Below are 23,338 nucleotides of genomic sequence, written 5' to 3'. Positions count from 1 at the left end.
GTGTCAGTTGTGGCTGGATGTTCTTTGGGCTGTCGTGTCGTTGCCTATCATTAAATGTGAAGACTGTATATTATCAAATGAATTCTATATGTGTGATTTAATTACGCGATTAAACTAATCATGTAACTTTAATTTACTAGGAAGTCCGGGCACCATGGGAACATGTTGTTTATAGAGTTTAAATTTCCCGAATATAACTCTTCAGATATTTTCATATCTTATCCAAACAGTCGCTTGTTAACTAAATTTACCTCACCAGTCTCATTACTGAACGTTGCAAACCCTTGGATATCTGCACGAAACCTAGCCTAGATCATGAATTAGCGATATACAGATTGTCTTAATTATTTATTTATTTACTAAGTAACTTAATCAATCACAGAATGACATAAACACACACACAAATAGTTCATACATCGGTTACTACATGATACAAAGAAAAAGTCTCTAGCGGACAAAACCGATATGATGGCTTGGTAGACAAAGGAAAGGGGTGGGGACCACTTCAGGGAAACTCAGAGGATTACTACACTGCTAATACTTTGAATATGAACAACTGCTCATTCGAAAAGTATTGCAATTTACATATTTACGAGTGTCTGCCTTTGTTGTCCCTCTCTGTGATTGCCGGTCAGTCTGCTGGATAGTCAGTCGACAGAGTCTCTGATTTGTCCACCAGAGATTAAAGTCGTAGGTTGTTAGAATGGATACTTCAGAGTACTATACGGGACTGTTCTTAGGATCGGATGCGTTTACCAGACTAAAGTATTTAAACAGTCTGAAAAATGGTTCTTTAGTTTGTAGATTTATTTGCCATTTCAATGTGGGGACCTCATCCCTACGTTTTTAATTCTTGCAGAGTTGCCAACCATTTCATCATGCAGCTACCGCTTCATGTTTTCTGATCTTGTCCTTTGATAGAGTTGTAGTTTGAACCACTTCACACAACAGCTTCACCCGGCATGTTTTGGTCTTGAGTGACAGCCATTCCACCGTGGGGACCTAATCCCGCCCTTATCTTGACTCTAGTTTAAATTGCCAACCATTTCAACATAGGTACGGCTTCATGTTTTCTGATCTTGCGTACATTTTGTCGGAAGTGGGTTTTATACTCTGTGGAAGAAGGGGCAGTTCCATGATGCCTAATGAGATGTCTGGTCACGTGGGCATGGCCACCGACTTCGTTAAACCCTTTTATATGAAGATAACTTTTCTCATGTGGTCCTTCTGTAGCACAGTTGGTAGAGCATGGTGCTTGTAATGCCAGGGTAGTGGGTTCGATTCCCGGGACCACCCATACGTAGAATGTATGCACACATGACTGTAAGTCGCTTTGGATAAAAGCGTCTGCTAAATGGCATATATTATATTATTATTATATTCATTTAGAAGGCAAACATCACATTACATCTTTTCACAAATAGTTTCATATTTACTCATTCATTTTATACAACATTCAGGTAGAAAACGAATAACTGAGGAATGTGCACTTCCATAGATACCGTTATCTTGTCCTACTGCCTTTCCTGATGTCACAAAATAAAACAACTTTGACAGGATTGTTCTTTAAATACCCATGGACCATTCCCACATTCTCACAAATATATTGTTTAACTATTCAAACTTTTTCAAACTGTCTCTCTGTGTTCCACAGTTTACATTCCAATCTCGAACACCATAGAGCATAGCGGCAGCGTATTTTACGACCGCCATAAAACAGCCGACTTCCCGCTCTCCCCCTCTACGAGAGAGAGCACGCTGTATAGCGGACCCACTGTAACCTGATCCTTCAGATCGTCACAGGAGAGTTACAACAGGGTGGTGGTCCATTCTTGATACACAATGGGAAACTGTTGAGCATGAAAAACCCAGCACCGTTGCAGTTGTTGACACACTCAAACCCCGTTCAAAGGCACTTAAAACTTTGTCTTGCCCGTTCACTCTCTGAATGGCACACATACACAATTCATGTCTCAATTGTCTAAAGGCTTCAAAATTTCTCTTTAACCTGTCTCCTCCCCTTCATCTACTCGGACAGAAGTGGATTTAACAAGTGACATAAATCAGAGATCATGGCATTCCCCTGGATTCACCTGGTCAGTCTATGTCATGGAACGAGAAGGTGTTCCTAATGTTTTTTACACTCAGTGTATATCACTTCGTTTGACATCCTGATGATCAGAGCTGAATGTCAACATCTTTAGATTCATATGTTTGTTTTGATCGCATAATAATGAAGAAATAGTCCCCATTTTATAAAGTGACTTTGTCTTAAATTGGAATATGAGGAACAGTGGTAGACAAAGTACCCAATTGTCTTTAGTAAAAGTACAGATACCTTAATAGAAAGTTACTCAAGTAAAGTGAAAGTCACCCAGTAAAATACTAGAGTAAAAGTCTAAAAGTATTTGGTTCTAAATATACTTAAGTATCAAAAGTAAATGGAATTAGTCAAATATATTTATGTACCAAAAGTAAAAATGTCATATTCCTTCTATTAAGCAAAGCAGATGGCACCATTTTCTTGTTTTTAAAATGTACAAATAGTCAGGGGTACACTCCAACACTAATCATTTACAAATAATGCATGTGTTTAGTGAGTCTGCCAGATCAGAGGCAGTAGGGATGTCCACGTGTTCACTTGATAAGTACGTGAATTTTCCTGTCCTGCTAAGCACTCAACATGTAACAAGTACTTTTGGGTGTCAGGGAAAATGTATGGAGTAAAAAGTACATTATTTTAGTGAAGTAAATGTAAAAGTTGTCAAATATAAATAGTAAAGTACAGATACACAAAAAAACTGAAGTAGTACTTTAAAGTATTTTTACTTATGTACATTACACCACTGATGAGGAATATGAACACCCCCCCCCGAATCCCTTCTGAAATGTTCATACAGCCTTGTTAGTAGCTTTGCCCATATGGTAATGTATCATACAGCAATGTTGAGTTTTACCTTGAAATTAACCTAAACGTCAGAACAGATTTTTTTGCGGATTTGACTGTTTAACTACATTTACACACTGAAATGTCAAAACAATATTATTTTGTTATGACTACAGTACTAAGGATGTTTCAATTGAATTGGAGTTACATCGAGATGGATGTAGTTTGAAGTAGAGGTAGGAATGGTTTCGAAACGGCAGAGGACAAAAAGGGGCAAATTGCCCTATGGACATGTTGATTAATAACCAAAGCATTGACTAATTCTAAGTAATTTAATTCAAACATTAAATAGCATTACAGTAAATCATTCAATAGCTCCTCAATACCAAAAGCTTTCTGGCACAAAGAAATTCTCTCAAAACAAGTCCGTAATCTTGACAGTGATTTATGTTCCTATCGCCCATACCTCCCAGAACGACTAAACTGTGAAATTAAATTACAATTAGAGTGAGCAGAATTCCTGCTGAGGTTTCACCACATGAGCAGTGCGATCAGTGATAACAACTGTTGGGGCATTGCAATGACAACCCAGAGACAAGATAAATAAAGAAGTCAAACAACCATTTCACTTCAAGAAACAAACCAAGTTCTCTAGTCTCAGCGACACATATAGGGTTTGTTCCCATTCTATGGCCAAGCTTCAAAGTCAGAATTGCCTATATCATGAACATGAAAATTAGAATTGGCCTTAAATTAAGGTTTTGGTTAGGCATATGGTTAGGGGTGTGGTTAGGGTAAGTTAAATCAGGGTTGGGTAAAAATCAGATTTTTTGGAAAGAAATTGTTGTATCGGTCTTTGCAGCTTGAACTGATAGTGACAACACATAACAGATGAGGGAGCGTGAAGAAGGCCATGGTGCCAGGAACACTGCTGTTGAGAAAGAATGGCAGGCAATTAAGGGAGGAAAACTCAGGGTCTTTACAGTAGACGGCACTGGTACAGAAAAGTATTGTACATGTTCAGGTGTCAACTTGTCGGTGTTCTCCCATCGAGAAGAATCTTCACCAGAATATATAACCACAAGCTTAAATGGCGTCTGATAGGTGATGATGTTGAGGCAGTCCCTGGGCGTTTGTCCCTTTTTACACCAAGGATCAAAAATCCTGAATGTCTTGTAGCTCTGTGCCTTGAGTCCTTGTATATCTCTCAAAAGGGCTTGGACCGTCTCAAGCTAGCAAAATGGATTTAGGATGCATCTCCCTCAAAGGCGTTAAGTAGCTTCTTTTGGTCCATTCAATCCACCATAATCCTGAAATGACACAATGAACAAACAAAAGTTCCCTTCGTAGGTTCCCTACCTGTCTTCCCAGGCTACCTGTCTCACCCAATTCCCCCTCTGGGGATCAATAAAGTATTTCCAGTCAAGGAAGTTCATAGGTCTCTGGACAGTCACATTGCACAGCCACATGGGAACCAAACATACCAACATCTTAAGCCAGAATGTCGCTGCGCTTACTGCACCACACCACCAGCGCGATCATAGCCAGAGTGAGGAAGACAGGGATGAGGATGAGGATGGTGAGTGTGTCGTCTGGCGGGTCCACCAGGATCACCCTCTCCAGGGTGCAGTTGGAGAAGAAGTGCTTGTGGATGCGGATGATGTAGCTCTCCACCAGCGGGTTGGGCCAGTAGCAGTTGATGCGCCCGGCGTTGGTCTCTGTGCACAGCGAGAAGACGTGGTACTCACTGCGGAGAGAGCAGAGAAACACAAATGTTTAAAATAAACAGTCAGGTTGAGAAAGGGCTAGTACTCACCAAAGCCATAGAGATGTACATATATGGCTCTAGTACTCCCGGCCTAGAGCAGGGATTGACCAACCCTCCTCCTGGGCATGTATAGTAGGCTTTTGTTCCAGCCCTGCTCTAACAGCCCCTGAGCAGCTGATCAGTAGATTCAGGTGTTGTGGCAGGGCTGGAACAAAAGTAGCTGTCCAGGAGGAGGGTTGGCCAATCCCTGGTCCGGGTGGCAGAGGAACACAAAGTGTTTAGCCAATCAGAAGGCAGGAAATCTGGGGCCATGGATTAGATTGAAAATTATGTTCTCTGTATCTCCGTATTTATTTTCTATTTCAGGGGAGAAGAGATAAGGGGTCTACTTAGCAGATTTTGCATCTTAGCTGTTGCCATATGCACAGCTACTTAGTGTAATGAATAATCAGGGATAAAAAGGTGTGGATTCACCCACAGAGCATGACAGGTGTTTATTTCGCCTTCTGCGAAGGCAGGAATCGTGGTCACATGCAGGCAATGGTCATAAATAGGCAGGTGAAATAAAACTAGGACTGAAGGCTATAACTGGTTTTCACAAACGAATTAGGAAAAGGCTTAGTAGAGTCAAAACGAACAATACCTCAAAGGCACAAACAGAATGAACTGAACTAAATAAGGAGTACATTTTTGAAGACGTTATTTTTGGAGGCACGGTAGCGCTACTGTAGCTAGCAAAATAGTGTATAAGTGATTGCTAGCTACAGTAACTGTAAACCATTTTGGCTGGCTAGCTAATCATCATGGCTAACTGTGGGGCAAAACAATTCACTTATCTACATTTAAATGAACCACAATTGATAGAGCATTCATTAAGCACTGCTTAAGGATTTTCTAATTTATATGGTATGACACATTTAAATAGAGGATTTTTGAAGAATCTATGTAGTGCTTATGAATGCTTTATGAATGTGTTATAAAGCCCTTGTAACATTGTTTTTGTTCAAAGTATGTCACTTTGGAAACTGATGGAGTAGCCATATGCCATGTGTGTGCTCCTCATCAAGTTTACATCATTATCTACGAGTTGGACACAGGCTGCCTCATTAGGGTGCATTTCTGTATGTACTATGCCCTATAAACTGCACTAAAAGCAACCCATTATAACACACACAGTTTTTCTTCCAATATGACACAAATTACCTGCACTTCCCAGGCTTGTTACAGTACACAGTTAGGAGCTAAATGGGTGATTAGAGTTGATATAATAGCACTCTGGGTAACATGGGGTCCCAGCCATGATGCTTACCTAGCAAAACAGATCCTATCAGACCACATTAAGTCAAACTAGTCAAGACCAAAGTGGTTAGCTCTATATTTAACAAACATCAGTTTCCCCTCCTACGCCTTTCATACTAGCGGTGTGGTTTGACGTCAGCCAATCCCCATCATTGCTTTCAGACGACCTCCGCCTAAGTGCTGCAAATTGAATGAGTCTCGGTCAAGCGTGTAGACTGTGTCTCCATACGGACATAAGGGAGGCTGCTGTAAATGAATGGATTAATTGTATGGTAACTCTGGAATAGCTTTTTGGCTTGTATATTATTGTAAAAAAATGATGGTACAAGATGTTGACCCCAGACTGAAAAGTGATAGAATATGTGAAGTTACCATATATATTTAGCTGCGTGCTGTGTTATTTTCTTTTATAATTTAAAACTGGCAAAAGCTTAAAACATCATTAAAAGGACAAATACATTCTTATAAAAGCTGACTGTCTCTTGCTTAAAAATCCTTAAGAGTCTAAGCTGGGGGAAGGGGTTCTACTAAACTAACATATGGAATTGTTTTAAAATGGTCATACCAAGGATAATTTTGCTATTTGATTTGGAATTGTAGGACCCCTTAAGGTATCAAAACTATAAACACATTTTTCGGGGGATGACACATTGAATTTGACCTTACTGCTATTAGCTCATAGAAACACATTTAATAACAGCTTCATACATGGATAAACAGATAGTGAACAAAATAATCTGAAGGAAGTTTGTTCTGAAGTGTCTGTCCTATGTATGTATATACCTTTTTAAATTTTAAATTACATGTATTTAACCCCTTATCTTAGGAACAAAACTATCTCCATCTATGCTTCCATTGATTTTTTAAACTGGTACCTGGCTTCAGACTCCTTGTGAGGCTTGGGGGCATCCCAGAGCAACACCATCATGTTTGTGAGAGTCTCATCTTTCCATAGAGGGGTCAAAATAGTTTGTAGGCTAAACCATAAGGAACACTACAGACATTTTCATGAGAAGACCAATTTTCAGGATGTCTCATGGTCTGACAAACACCTTTATTTAACTAGGCAAGCTAGTTAAGAACAAATTCTTATTTACTATGATGGGCTACCCAGACAACGTTGGGCCAATTATGAGCCGCCCTATGGGACTCCCAATGCCCTGCCGGATGTGATACAGCCTGGAATCGAACCAGGGTCTGTAGGGATGCCTTAGACCACTGCTTCCACTTGGGAGAAGTAGTGGTGCTGAGGGTGCTGCAGCACCCCCTGAAAAATGTGAATTAAAAAAGGATATACATATATATATATATTTTTATTACACAAAAGTTGTGCACTGGGCCTTTACTAGCCTTCTGTAGCATTGGCAAATTTGTTTTCAAAATCTGCTGTGCTTCAGATAAATTAATAACTGGAAAAACTACATTATTTCCAGCAGCTGTACATTTGGTGCACGAGAAGAGCTGAGGCATATTTTAAATGTTTTCTCATAGGTATTTTCAGGCAAGGAAAATTCAAAGCTTCCCAATCGCAAAACAAAACCAAACCACAATGCCAACATTACAGGTCAACTTCACTGCCAAACATTGCCTGCACAAATATTGTTCAGAAATGGCCACAAACAATACTTTCAAGGAAAAAATGTATTTAATGAAGCCTCATACTCTTTATAAGGTCCATAAAAATGCTTCAGAAATCATTCATCAGCAAACAACACGCTAGGACCTTTTTATATAACAGTTTATGCTGGATAATATTGCTTATAAATAATTTGTGAAGTATCCATGTATTGCTTATGAAGACTTTATGAGTGTCCTAAAAAGGCTTTCTAAAGTGTTGATTATCCAATGGGATCCTGTGTTAGTGTTTTGAGTCCAACTTGTCAGAAACATAACAAAATATGATTATGTCTGATTGTGTAGTCAATGAGTCCATTAGGTTGTCAGAAGAAGCTATGCTGCAGACAAATTCTGCACCGCTCTTTAAAAAAAATGAATAAAGGATATGTACAGACAGGCATACTTGAGGGAGGAGAGGACATAAATCAAATCAAAGTTTATTGGTCACGTCCACAGGATGCACGTTGTAAATGGTACAGTGAATTGCATAGACTTTACAACAAATGTATCAGTGTCATCCAAGATGGATTTTTGCTGGATTTGTTTTGGATTTTGGTTGTTGAGGTCATTTGTTTTCGACCCAAGAGACAGTGGCATAGCACAGTTTTGCTGGATTTATGTAAACTCCATCAGACATCCTAAAAGGCATTTCATTTTTACAAGTATTGTCCAACAAGTGTTTAAAGGTCTTGATTGGCCTTAATTATAACACTACATTATTCAAATATGTAATACAGATCTCCAAACTTCTTTTTGTTTTGTTTTAGACCACTATTAAATGGTCCAGGGCTAATTTTGTTAGAATTTTGGCAAGTTTTTCTAGATTTAGTACATGAAACAACATTTAAAAAGCAAACATTATCCCTTAGGTCTAGCACAGCAAATCATTCAATTGTTTAAGCATATGTTGCAGAACAGTGACTAAAATATTTTTGCCTCTAAAAATGTAATTGTAATACAAACATTTGTTAAAATATGGAAAATGATTCATTTGAAAATCCCAATAAAAGCACTCTGACGGAGTTGATGTTTTGCGGAGTTGACAAAAATGGCATTTTACTTCTTCATTCAAGTGGTATACAGTAGCAATCCCAAGGGATCGACCTGGGACCTGGAGAAAAAAAACGGTTCCCTTCAAGTTGTGGTAAATTGATTTTATTTCCAACTCTCCTCTCCCTCCGTATGTCATCTGTGACTGGTACTGTAATTACCAAATTTTCTATTCTACTAAATTACACAGACAGTAAATTCTCATTGCGTTTGCAAATGGTCATTTGTGGCCACTAACATGCACTGTTGACCTTGAAGGAGCATCTGTTAGTTAGAAAGCAGACCAAGCCTGCTGATGATATTGTCCCTAGGCCTGCTGTTGATAATGTCCCTAGGCCTGCTGTTGATAATGTCCCTGTGTTAATATTCATTAGCAGTGGACGGCACCGTGCCTGGCATTCAGTCTCTTCTGATGTTCTGCCTCCTCGGCTGTCCCATTCTCTTGACCGTGGTGAGATTCAGATTTGCTCATTTGAATCAATATACAGATTTAGGATCTTAATTTGATCACCATGTTGTTGCAGGAAATGCAAAAATTCTAGCGTATTCAAGGTTTAAAAAGTCAACGTTTGTAATTTCCCCTTAAAAATAGCAGACTTAATATGCCCCAACCCCTACAAAAAATGTCCATTAATTATAATCCACACAATAATTCACATTTCCTGTTGCTGCAGGATACTGCTATGAGAAACTGGTCAAATGAAGATCTTATATGTGTAGATGGCCGTGCACTTTGGAGAGAGTTCCATCTAACTTACACCTCGCAGACATGACCGCATGCTTTGTTTCTCTCAGCGCAGAACATCAACGAGGACCAAAGGTCCTTCACTTTCTCTCATTCTATTTCTTTCTCTCTCTCTAAACAGAGCGCCACAGATTCCCTGGGGATGTCCATGAGAACACATATGTCTCATGAATAACTTGTTAACAAGTACTGTAAATATAATTTTCAAGCTGGTGTGTTTTTTTTAATACTTTGTTTTTACTGTAGGAACACAAAGAAATGAAAAATAAAGTAAAATAAAACAACAACAAAAAATATCTGTCAGTTGCAGTGCACTTCATACCTTCATCATCATATCTTCATATTAGTTACATTGACATTTTTTAATTAGACCCTTTCCAATTACGAAACCCATTTTTCCCAGGATTCTTGACCTCTCTCCTGTTCTTAAAGCAAAGGTCATACCATCCATGTGGTATATGTCTTCTACAATGTCTATCCATTGTGTCACTGTGGGAGGGTCTTTTCGTAGCCATTTCCTAGTGATAGACTTTTTACTGGCTGCCAGTAGGACCTTCAAGCTGGTATGTTTGGTAACGGATGTCTTGAAAATAGAAAACTTAAGCAATGTCTTGACAATACGAGCTACTGGACATAATATGAGGTATTGTACAAGGTACAGATGGGGAGGGAAGGGTTCGTGGAAATGGCTGTTACACCCTGTAAAGATAATTTGTCTCTCACATAAACATCTGGCCAGTTGGTAATAGACAGGTACCTAGATGGAAGCTTAAGTAATAGTCAAAGTTTGGACACCTACTCATTTCAGGGTTTTTCTATATTTTTACTATTTTGTACATTGTAGAATAATAGTGAAGACAACAAAACTATGAAATAACACATATGTAAACATGGGGCGGCAGGGTAGCCTAGTGTTAGAGCGTTGGGCTAGTAACCGGAAGGTTGGAAGCTCAAATCCCCGAGCTGACAAGGTACAAATCTGTCATTCTGCCCCTGAACAGGCAGTTAACCCAATGTTCCTAGACCGTCACTGAAAATAAGATTTTGTTTTTAACTGACTTACCTAGTTAAATAAAGGTTAAATAAAACATTTAAAAATGTAGTAACCAAAAAAGTGTTAAACAAATCAAAATATATTCTATATTTGAGATTCTTCAAAGTATCTGGGTCTTCATTTCCTGTGGTGGTCCTCATGAGAGCCAGTTTCGTCATAGCGCTTGATGTTTCTTGCGACTGCAGTTTAAGAAACTTTCAAAGTTCTTGACATTTTTCGGATTGACTGACCTTCATATCTCAAAGTAATGATGGATTACTGTTTCTATTTCCTTATGTGAGCTGTTCTTGCCATAATATAGACTTTTACCAAATAGGGCTATCTTCTGTATACCACCCTTACCTTGTCACAACACATTAAGAATGAAATAAAGTCCACAAATGAACTTTTAACAAATCACACCTGTTAATTGAAATGCATGCCAGGTCTACGAGATCGAACGGTCTAGTTTTCCCTTTTAGTTAACACTTAACACAAAACTCATCTTGTACACTGTTTTCAGAACATGTTGATTTGGAATTCTTTATCATAACCTTTGTTGTAGGTGCCGCATTCTTGCTTTTTTAGATTCTAATAGCTCATTCAGTTCCAGTAGTTAGTGAGACAGTGCAGGCCAGGAAGGTCCTCATGAAGCTGGTTGAGAGAATGCCAGGCGTGTGCAAAGCTGTCATCAAGACAAAGGGTGGCTATCTCAAATATAGAATATAGGGAGGTGACCAAGAACCCGATGGTCACTCTCACAGAGCTCCAGAGTTCCTCTGTGGGAATGGGAGAACCTTCCAGAAGGACAAACATCTCTGCAGCACTCCACCAATCTGGCCTTTATGGTAGAGTGGCAAGACGGAAGCCACTCCTCAGAAAAAGGCACATGACAGTCCACTTGGAGTTTGCCAAAAGGCACCTAAAAGACTCTCAGACCATGAAAAACAATATTCTCTGGTCTGATGAAACCAAGATTGAACTATTTGGCCTGAATGCCAAGCGTCACGTCTGGAGGAAACCTGGCACAGTGTTTCCCTACGGTGAAGCATGGTGGTGGCAGCATCATGTTGTGGGGAGGTTTTTCAGAGGCAGTGACTGAAAGACTAGTCAGGATCGAAGGAAAGATGAACTGAGGAAAGTACAGAGATCCTTGATGATAACCTGCTCTCTGAAGTGACATGAAAATAGCTGTAGAGCAACAGTACCCATCCGACCTGACAGAGCTTGGGAGGATCTGCGGTGAAAAATGGGACAAACTCCCCAAATACAGGTGTGCCAAGCTTTTAGCGTCATACCCAAGAGGACTTGAGGCTGTAATCGCTGCCAAAGACGCTTCAAAAACGTTCTAAGTAAAGGGTCTGAATAGTTTCATTTTTGTATTTTTTAAAATGACATTTGCAAAAATGTCTAGAAAACAGTTTTTGTTTTGTCATTATGGGGTATTGTGTGTAGATTGATGAGGGGGGTAAACAATTTCATCCATTTTCGAATAAGGCTGTAACATAACAAAATGTGGAAAAGGTGGATGTGGATATGCCTGTGGATGTGTGTGTCCATGTGTGTGTTTATCTGTGTGTGTGGACGGTTGAAGTGTGTTAGAGAACCATACTGGGTCAGCCAGCAAGCACAGGTGCCACTCATTGGTGAGGGGGAAATTATCAGTGGGCAGGCCCAGCCAGGCAAACAGCCCCCTGGATCTGCAATGCCAACTAGCATTTGGATGCCAATCGCCTGTTCATACACAAACAGCCAGATGCATGCATTCACACACAGAGTGGGCACTTTTTATTTTATTTTACTAGACTACCTACACTGCAATACAGTATTCTTTGATTTATCCTACAGTAGGTTTCTTAAGTCAACTTTTTAAGTAGGAAAACTGTTCTGAGCTTCCCCAAGACATTGTACAATAATTATTGTGCTGAAATTATCATTTTAGTGGAAATATGTTTTATTTTGGCTTTAATATCCAAATCTCAGACTGCCTCCAAAAGCAAAAAGTTTACCAACAGATAGAGTGGGGCTACACATGTTTTTCTGGCTGGAACTAATCCCACCTTTCCCTTCTCACACACACAGAAATTATACTGAGTGCCTTTAAGAACTGGATCAGTGAATTGATAGGACACTGGCTTGTTCTGATAAGACTGAAAGGGCAAGAGACGGCAGGGGAGTCTTTTACCTGATGAAGTGTGTTAAGTTGCACCAGTTCTGGGGATCCACGTAAGCCATCTCTCGCTTGAAACCCTCTCCACACACCTCCATCTCCCACAGCAGCTGGGTCTCGTTGCACAGAGCCACACTAGGCCTTCGTGGTACAGACTCAACGTTGATATTCTCGGTGGCTGCAGGACATAAAAAGGTCCAAATTACAGAAAGAAACATGACCTTCAATGTTCCACAGTAACATTAGCATCGTGTTCATTAGGTCAAGCAACAGAAAAAGTTCTACAACTGAAAATGAAAATTAGTGTCCAGATAGTCCCTCTCTGTTTTAGTCAGTTTTCTTTTCATTGCCTCATGAACACAACCCTGAAGTGAATATACTTCTGGCACAGGGTTTGTCAGAAGTCAGAAAATCTGATTTTTTTGTCAATTTTGACTATTATTGTTATCACAGCGTTAAAATGACTTATAAAAACATAAAAAGTACAGCATTTGTAAGCTGTGTTCCACAGTGTTTCATGTCTTCAGAAGGAGGATGTAAGCAAACCTTGCTTACCTGAAAATCCTCTTGTCATCCAAGAGTTCACTGTCAAAGACAAAATAACAGAGACTTGAAACAGTGTTAGTAGTCATGACAAAAGTCTCATTGAAGCATGACTTTTTGGGACCAACATTAAAGATGCAATATGCAGAAATAACTCTGCCATTTCCTAGTTTCTAAAATTCTAATAGTTTGCCTAATTTAAAATTGTGACAAAACAAGCAATGTATAGTGTAGAGAACCATTGTACCATCTAAATCACTCTGAAATATATTTTAAATTACCCAAAATATTGTATTTTCAGCTGTTTGAAGCTAGTGTGCAAAACCGAAAGTAAAAGATGCAAAAACAAAACTTAAGAATGGGAAACATAGAAAAAGTGCAAATAGAACAGATGTACCGCTTCTTAGACTTGCTTTCAATGAAAATGACTGATCGAGAACACAATTTTCTACGTGAATTTGGTCGGGTCGCCAAAAAAGCTACATATTGCAGTTTTAAACGTTGTTGTCAAAACACAACTGAAACATATAACATATAACATAAAACTGACAATTCTGACCTGCTGGCCCTTACCTTTCCCATTCTAAACACATTCTGGCTGACAAAAAAATTAAGAAACATGAATCCACAGTTTATGAAACAGTTGTGTGAGAATCGTTAATTGAGTAAATGATGGCAAGAAGAACAAATTCGTTAAAGAGTTTTCTGGAACAATGCCAAGCTGTCTGATGTCGGATGTTGTTGCTGCTGCTGTTGTCATGCACAAGCGCACACTAAATTCAGGGGGGAGGACCATGACTGCATGGCCATGCATGACTCCAACACTATCATCAAGTTTGCAGATGACACCACAGTGGTAGGCCTGATCACCAACAGTGATGAGACAGCCTATAGGGAGGCCAGAGACCTGGTCATGTGGTGCCAGGACAACAACCTCTCCCTCAACGTGATCAAGACAAAGGAGATGATCGTGGACAACAGAAAAAGAAGGACCGAGCACGCCCACATTCTCATCGACGGGGCTGTAGTGGAACAGGTTGAGAGCTTCAAGTTCCTTGGTGTCCACATCACCAACAAACTATCATGGTCCAAACACACCAAGACAGTTGTGAAGAGGGCACGACAAAGCCTATTCCCCGTCAGGAGACTGAAAAGATTTGGCATGGGTCCTCAGATCCTCAAAAGGTTCTAGCTGCACCATCGAGAGCATCCTGCCTGACTGGTTGCATCACTGCCTGGTATGGCAACTGGTCGGCCTCTGACCACAAGGCACTACAGAGGGTACTGTGTACGTCCCAGTACATCACTGGGGCCAAGCTTCCTGCCATCCAGGACCTCTATACCAGGCGGTGTCAGGCCCTAAAAATTGTCAAAGACTCCAGCCACCCTAGTCAATGACTGTTCTGTCTGCTACCACACGGCAAGCGGTACCGGAGCGCCAAGTCTAGGTCCAAACGGCTTCTTAACAACTTCTACCCCCAAGCCATAAGACTCCTGAACAGCAAATCAAAGGGCTACCCAGACCCCTCTTTTACGCTCCTGCTACTCTCTGTTTTTAATCTATGCATAGTACCTACATGTACATATTACCTCAACTAACTGGTGCCCCCGCACATTGACTGTGTACCAGTCCCCCCTGTATATAGCCTCCCTTGTTATTTTAATGCTGCTGTTTAATTATTTGTTACTTTTATATTACATTTTTTACTTATCTATTTTTTACTTAACACATATCTATTTTTTCTTCTTAACTTCTTAAAGCATTGTTGGTTAAGGGCTTGTAAGTAAGAATTTCACTGTAAGGTCCACACCTGTTGTATTCGGCACATGTGACAAATAACATTTGATTTGGAAGACAGCATTCATATAATGTTGAAGCTGAGGAGATGGATATAGCTAGTATCCCTTTGCACACTATCATGCTGACCTGAACCAAACCATGCAACGAAGGTGGATGTGTAAAAAGGCCAGCTCAGTACAGCTTGGTTTGTTTCTGCTTGGATCGGCTCAGTAGTGTGAAAAGCACTTAACTGTGTGCTGCGGTGGCTGTCTGTGGCAGTGGCTGTCTGTATCTCAGACAGAGTTCAGTGATAAGGGAAGGATAAAGAAATTGTGACTGGCACTGCTCAGAGCTCCTTTCTGTCTCTTAGGACACCTGTCGTCCTCTCGGCTGAACCTGTGCCCTCACCCCGATGGGGCTCTTTCTGATGAATATTTACTCCATCAGGAGTCCACCCCCTGCCGTGATTACTAATACAGCAATGTCGCATCTGACTCTCAGCGTATGGATAGGATAGGAGGTAGAAATTTTCTCAGAGCTTTTAATACAGTGTTTGTCAAATCTCTCCTTGTGGAGCCCCATATGTTTCACAATGTTGTTGTTGCCCTGAACTATCAGACCTGACTATCAGACCTGACTACCACACCAGACTAGAACACCTGACTACCACACCAGACTAGAACACCTGACTAGAACACCTGACTACCACACCTGACTAAAACACCTGACAAGAACACCTGACAAGAACACCTGACTATCAGACCTGACTACCACACCAGACTACCACACCTGACTAGAACACCAGACTAGAACACCTGACTAGAACACCTGACTAGAACACCTGACTACCACACCAGACTAGAACACCTGACTAGAACACCTGACTACCACACCTGACTAAAACACCTGACTAGAACACCTGACTATCAGACCTGACTATCAGACCTGACTAGAACACCTGACTACCACACCAGACTAGAACACCAGACTAGAACACCTGACTACCACACCAGACTAGAACACCTGACTAGAACACCTGACTACCACACCTGACTAAAACACCTGACAAGAACACCTGACTATCAGACCTGACTACCACACCAGACTAGAACACCTGACTAGAACACCTGACTACCACACCTGACTAAAACACCTGACTAGAACACCTGACTACCACACCAGACTAGAACACCTGACTAGAACACCAGACTAGAACACCTGACTACCACACCAGACTAGAACACCTGACTAGAACACCTGACTAGAACACCTGACTACCACACCAGACTAGAACACCTGACTACCACACCTGACTAAAACACCTGACAAGAACACCTGACTATCAGACCTGACTACCACACCAGACTACCACACCTGACTAGAACACCTGACTACCACACCTGACTACCACACATGGCTACCACACCTGACTACCACACCTGATTAGAACACCTGACTAGAACACCTGACTAGAACACCTGACTAGAACACCTGACTACCACACCTGACTAAAACACCTGACTAGAACACCTGACTACCACACCTGACTAGAACACCTGACTAGAACACCTGACTACCACACCTGACTACCACACATGGCTACTACACCTGACTACCACACCTGACTACCACACCTGATTAGAACACCTGACTAGAACACCTGACTAGAACACCTGATTAGAACACCTGACTAGAACACCTGACTAGAACACCTGACAAGCACACCTGACTTCCACACCTAATTCGTCTAGACTAAGGGCTTGATGATTAGCTGACAAGTTCAATCTTGTGTGTTTGTTTGACAGAGTGGAAATTGACAACCCTCTGCACCGTAACACAACATAATCCAGAAGCACCTTCTGGTTGTCGGGAGATGGTACTTGTAGCTCTCAGGAAGACCGTAGCGGTGCTCGGTTTTCAAATTCAGAGAACGGGGATCCCAGAGGAGACGATTGAGAAACGCTGCTTAGAGTGCATACACTACCACAGCACAGGATAAAGAGGGGGGAGAGGGTTGAGAAACACTGCTTAGAGTGCATAAACTACCACAGCATAGGATAGAGAGGGAGGAGAGGGTTGAGAAACACTGCTTAGAGTGCATACACTACCACAGCATAGGATAGAGAGGGAGGAGAGGGTTGAGAAACACTGCTTAGAGTGCATACACTACCACAGCATAGGATAGAGAGGGAGGAGAGGGTTGAGAAACACTGCTTAGAGTGCATACACTACCACAGGATAGGACAGAGAGGGAGGAGAGGGTTGAGAAACACTGCTTAGAGTGCATACACTACCACATCATAGGATAGAGAGGGAGGAGAGGGTTGAGAAACACTGCTTAGAGTGCATACACTACCACAGGATAGGACAGAGAGGGAGGAGAGGGTTGAGAAACACTGCTTAGAGTGCATACACTACCACATCATAGGATAGAGAGGGAGGAGAGGGTTGAGAAACACTGCTTAGAGTGCATACACTACCACAGGATAGGACAGAGAGGGAGGAGAGGGTTGAGAAACACTGCTTAGAGTGCATACACTACCACAGGATAGGACAGAGAGGGAGGAGAGGCGATATGGTTCAGCGAGAAACCTCCAATCCGACCTCATGCCATGTCGGTTGTTTGGCACTGGCACTGCCAAGTGTGGGACACACACATAATCAATCTTCTATCCCCCTCTCTGACCCAGCTGCATGTTACTCCCTCAATGAGTCTGTGCAGCAATCCTGTTACGTAGGAATTTGAAGCCCATTTTGCACCTCTTCAAAACCAGAGCATCACTGAATAGAGAATACACACGAGCACACTCTCTCTCTCTCTCTCTCTCTCTCTCTCTCTCTCTCTCTCTCTCTCTCTCTCTCTCTCTCTCTCTCTCTCTCTCTCTCTCTCTCTCTCTCTCTCTCTCACACACACACAAACACATTCGTTAAGTTTTCACCTCGATCGCTCTTTGTCTCACTCTCCCCCCATTTTCTTACAATGTTCCTTGTTTTTTACATCAAGTGCCAGTCTTATGCCCAAATTCAATCAATCACAGATAGGTAAACCACACTGCGGAATCACTCAAAACGGACAGTCTCGTAGACTTCGTCATTATTGGATATTGACTCAAAACCACAAATACAGTGTAAGCATTCTGAGGGAACCCACAGTTGTTTTTACTTGCTCTGTGATTACAAAAACTATGCTGTTTAGTTCAGTCTCACCCGGGGGATAACTACTCTAAATTTAGCAATTTCCTCCCGCAGGATATGTGTTCAAAGCAGAGGGGTCTGTGATCGCTACGTGTGATAAGTTCAAACGGTATCAAGGCATGACACAAATACAGAGTCGTCACAATGAGTGTTTTCACAAATCAGTCCCCCCCTCTCCTGACAAACCTTCAATATTATGTACATCCCAAACACAAAGGCATTCAGCTTCCCTTATACCCACACAGTGTTCCCCCACAATTGTATAGGTGGCTCAAGGCTCACTTTCTGCCCAGCTGAAAGAGTTTGGCTATTATGGGTTTCAATTGACAGTTTTAGTTTCTAGCGGGTCTGGAAATTGATATGGGGGCCTTTGCATCTCGTATGAAAAGTCTGGAAGGGAAACACAAATAACACACGGATAACAAACTGAAACTGATAACACACTGATAACAAACTGAAACTGATAACAAACTGATAACACACTGATAACACACTGAAACTAATAACACACTGAAACTGATAACACACTGATAACAAACTGACAACACACTGATAACAAACTGATAACTAACTGATAACACACTGATAACAAACTGAAACTGATAACACACTGATGGCAAACTGATAAACTGATAACACACTGATAACAAACTGATAACAAACTGAAACTGATAACACACTGATAACAAACGGAAACTGATAACACACTGATAACACACTTAAACTGATAACACACTGATAACAAACTGATAACACACTGATAACAAACTGAAACTGATAACACACTGATTACAAACTGATAACACACTGATAACACACTGATAACAAACTGAAACTGATAACAAACTGAAACTGATAACACACTGATGGCAAACTGATAAACTGATAACACACTGATAACAAACTGATAACACACTGATAACAAACTGAAACTGATAACAAACTGAAACTGATAACACACTGATAACAAACTGATAACAAACTGAAACTGATAACAAACTGAAACTGATAACACACTGATGACAAACTGATACCAAACTGATAACACACTAATAACACACTGATAACAAACTGATAACACAATGATGACAAACTGATAACACACTGATAACACAATAGAAAATGACTGAAGTAAAAATGAAAGTCACCCAGTAAAACCCTACTTGAGTAAAAGTCTAAATGTATTTTGTTTTAAATATACTTAAGTATAAAAAGTAAGTGTAATTGCTCAAATAAACTTAAGTATCAAAAGTAAAAGTAGAAGTAGAAATCATTTCAAATTCCTTATATTAAGCAAACCAGACGGCACCATTTTCTTGTTTTTTCAATTTACGGATGGGCACGCTCCAACCCTCAGACATAATTTACAAACAAAATGTGTTTAGTGAGTCCGCGAGATCAGCGGCAGGAGGGATGACCAGGGATGTTCTCTTGATAAGTGTGTGAATTAGACAATTTTCCTGACCTGCTAAGCATTCAAAATGTAAGTACTTTGGGGTGTCAGGGAAAATGTACGGAGCAAAAGTACATCGTTTTCTTTAGGAATGTAGTGAAGAAAAAGTATAAAGTTGTCAAAAATATAAATAGCAAAGTAAAGTACAGATACCCAAAACAACAACTTAAGTAGTACTTTCAAGTATTTTTACTTAAGTACTTTACATCACTGCTGATAACACACTGAAACTGATTACACACTGATAACACACTAAAAACTAACTGATAACACATTGATGACACACTCATAACACACTCAATGTCATGGAAAGCACTGTATCTGTAGAGGTTAATAAGGAAGAGGAAGGTATTTCACTCTTTCCCTCCTGTGTCACACTTCAGCGATGGTTTTGCAAACATATGCAAGGACCAAAATAACATCCAACAGTCAATGCAGCATGAGGTAGCTCTGAGCACACACCATGAATATGAAATCTCTCTGGTAAACCAAGCGGCCCAAGGCGACAACACACCGCTGAGCTGCCTGCATAACCATTTGATAGTGTCAGAGCACAGCCTTCCTTGAGGTAGATAGCGGAGGCTGGGGAATGCCAAACCCCTGCCACGATCAGTTTAAATGCAGCTTTGACTGTCACACTGGGTACACTGAATAGTTGACGGCTGTTCTTGTGGAAAGTAGAAAAAAATAATTTTCTTACTTTTATTTAACTATGCAAGTCAGTTAAGAACAAATTCTTATTTACAATTATGTCCTAGGAACAGTGGGTTAACTGCCTTGTTCAGGGGCAGAACAACTGATTTTTACCTTGTCAGCTCTGGGATTCGATCTAGCAACCTTTCGGTTACTAGTCCAACGCTGTAACCATTAGGCGACCTGCCTCTCTTATGGTGCCACTTTAAAAGAACAAGTTATAACTTCTTTATAGAGCATTCATAAGCACTCAATAGATGATACACAAATGATTAGAACAAGTCATACTACATAAAGATATAAAAGGTCCTTACGTCTGGTGCTTTGCCAAATGTGGCATAACGCTTTTGCCACGTTGTACTGCATAGCTATAGAATCTCATATCTACTTATGAATGATGTCTGAAACATCTATATAGGACTTATAAAGGGTTTATGAAGGCTTCATTAAGCCCTATTAAGTTCACGTCCGTTTACAGTTGGATCACTAGCTTTATGACCTGAAGAATGCATATGTGAGTTGAGGCTGTCGTCCATTGCGTGAGTTTGACAAAGACAGCGTGGTGTCTGTCTGCTGCTGCTTTGGGTGCCTTCATTTTTACTACAGCCTTGTTCCCTCTCACTTGGCAATAGGATGACAGGGTTTATGAGAAGCAGCAACTAGAAATCTGAAGTCTCACATTAACCAATGTGTCACGCCTTGGTCATTGTATTTTGTGTTTTCGTTATATTATTTGGTCAGGCCAGGGTGTGACATGGGTTTATGTTATTGTATTTTCGTATTGGGGTTTGTAGTATTTGGGATCGCGGCTGATTAGGGGTGTTGTATAGGCTTGGCTGCCTGAGGTGGTTCTCAATCAGAGTCAGGTGATTCTCGTTGTCTCTGATTGGGAACCGTATTTAGGTAGCCTGGTTTCGCTTTGTATTTCGTGGGTGATTGTTCCTGTCTCTGTGTAGTTTCACCAGATAGGCTCGGTCACTTTGGTTTTTCTTTTTTACTTGTTTTGGAAGAAGATAACGAGCGCCATTCTCCTTGCGGAGATGGTGCTAAATACATCAACACGGTCGGTCCCTGGGATTGGGCTGGCCAACACGATTCGGTTTGCTTGGAAGGAAAAGGAGTTGGAGCCTTTAGGACGGGAATCTTTTGGAAGGATAATATTGATGGGGATTCTAAAGCTGTTGGAGGGAGCATACGACGTGGCACTATATACAGAGGAAAAACACAATGATATCCTGAGAAGGGCAAGAGCAGTGGGAGGTGAGAGGCCGATGTGCCACTACGAAATAACAAGCCTGGCGAAGAATAACTTTAGGGTTGTAACTGTCAACATTTACAACCCTTACGTTAAGGACGAAGAGGTGAGAGCTTTTCTGGGGAGATACATGGATAACGTCTCCTCAGCAAGGCACCTCAAAGACTCCCTTGGGTTTTGGAATGGGAGGAGAGGCTTCCAGGCCCTCCTCAGAGAGGACCCAAAGGGACATGGTGGCTACCTCCATCCTCCTGCTATGTTCTCCCTAGGGGCTGACAGGGGGACGTTGTTTTATGCACGTCAGCCCCCATTTTGCAGGCGCTGTATGGCCTACGGTCACATATTCGCCTCGTGCAGTACAAGAAAATGCAGAGTTTGTGCATCTGAGGATCACGAGGCGAGGGATTGTGACAAGCCTAAGACGTGCCATGGGTGTGGCTCGTCAGCACACCTGTGGCGGGGGTGCCCCGCCCGTCAGAGGTCATATGCGTCTGCGGCTGGGGGGGGGAGCAGGGGCGGGGTATGGGGGAAGAAGAGGAGGGGAAGGAAGCACGCCTCATGACCAGAGTTCAGGTCCAGAGGGGAAGGCCACAAGGAAGGAGGAGGAGCAAGAAGCGGCGGATGGAAGAGAGAAGGAAACGGAAGGCACGGGAGTAGGAGAACCAGGAAAAGCGGAGGAAGAAGGCAACCGAGTGGAGGAGCATGAGAGAGAAGAAAGCGAGGCAGGAGTGGTGGAGAAGGAGACGGTGGAAGAGCAAGTGGACTGGGGGGAAAGTGCCCTGGTGGAAGAGATGAGGGGTATGGTGGAGGAGCTGGCGGGGGGGGGGGTGGTATCTCTCCACTGCCGTCATCACCAAAGAAGAGAATGAAGAGGAGGGTGCGATTGGCCGACAGTGAGAGGGAGGGGATGGCCAAGAGAGTGATGGGGGTGGGAGAAACCTCTGGGTTGCTGCTGGTTTCCCCAGGCCCTCAACTTCTGTTGGGTGGGGACACACCTAACAAGACTCAGGACTGGGTACAGGAGGAGGTGGGGAGTTTTTTGTTTGGGGACTCAGCCTCCCCGATTTTTTTCAAACCAGCTGCAACACTGGGGAGGGGGAGGATTGTGGGGGTAGACCCAGGGTGCAGGGCACCCCGGAGCCAAACACTATTCCTGCATCCTGGGATGGTGTGATGGAGGAAGAGGGGGATGTCGGGAGTACGGATGGTGTTCTCACCGGTAGATATGGAGCAGGGGAGCATCGGGTGAGTCTCCTGTTTTTTTGTTTTTTTCTGTCTGGGTTTAGAATTTGAGTGTATTACATGTTTTTATTTTTTCATGGGGTCTATTTTACTTTTGTTACTTTAAAAGTTAAGGGGTTTAAGGGATTTTGTTATGAGGAGGGCGGTTTTTAGTTATTTGGAGGGTGTGGGGTTCGATTTTTGTTTTTTACAGGAGGTTCACCTGAGGGATGGAGGGGATGTTAATAGGTTTAAGAGGGAGTGGGACAAGGGGGAGTCGGTTTGGGGTGTTGGGGGGGTGCACTCATCAGGGGTAGGGATTTTGTGTGGGCACAGGGAGGTAAAAGTGGAGGATTATTTTGTGGTAATGCAGGGGAGGGTTATAGGGGTGGATGTCACGATAAGGGATTGTAAATTTAGATTAGTGGTGGTGTATGGGCCACAGGTGGTGGCAGACAGGAGGGAGATGGTGGACTGTCTGACGCCCCTGTGTGTCACAAATAGGAAATTAGTGATAGGGGGGATTTTAATACAGATTTAGGAAGAGGGGGGATATCAGTGCAGGCGCCATTGCCAGGCTAATGGCTTGCCATGGTCTGGTAGATGGTGGTCTGCACACTACTCCGAAA

The 23,338-nt window shown here is 41.8% G+C and overlaps 1 protein-coding gene across 2 annotated transcripts in view; it reads right to left on the bottom strand.

The window, feature by feature from the left end:
* Positions 1-3,205: 3,205 nt before the first annotated feature.
* LOC118370444 (receptor activity-modifying protein 3-like) overlaps positions 3,206-23,338 on the bottom strand; it is a 42,455-nt gene continuing 22,322 nt past the window's right edge. For both annotated transcript variants that reach the window (XM_052503546.1, XM_035755449.2), the window contains exons 2-4: positions 13,125-13,154; positions 12,585-12,747; positions 3,206-4,634 (exon numbers count right to left, since the gene is read on the bottom strand). In XM_052503546.1, the coding sequence (XP_052359506.1) occupies positions 4,379-4,634; positions 12,585-12,747; positions 13,125-13,154 (449 nt within the window). In that variant the 3' untranslated portion in view covers positions 3,206-4,378. The remainder of the gene's footprint in view (positions 4,635-12,584; positions 12,748-13,124; positions 13,155-23,338) is intronic.

Source organism: Oncorhynchus keta, chromosome 4 (assembly GCF_023373465.1).
Source record: "Oncorhynchus keta strain PuntledgeMale-10-30-2019 chromosome 4, Oket_V2, whole genome shotgun sequence".
NCBI lineage: Eukaryota > Metazoa > Chordata > Actinopteri > Salmoniformes > Salmonidae > Oncorhynchus > Oncorhynchus keta.
Note: the sequence above shows the minus strand (reverse complement) of the source record. Positions and strands in the feature narration are given on the sequence as shown.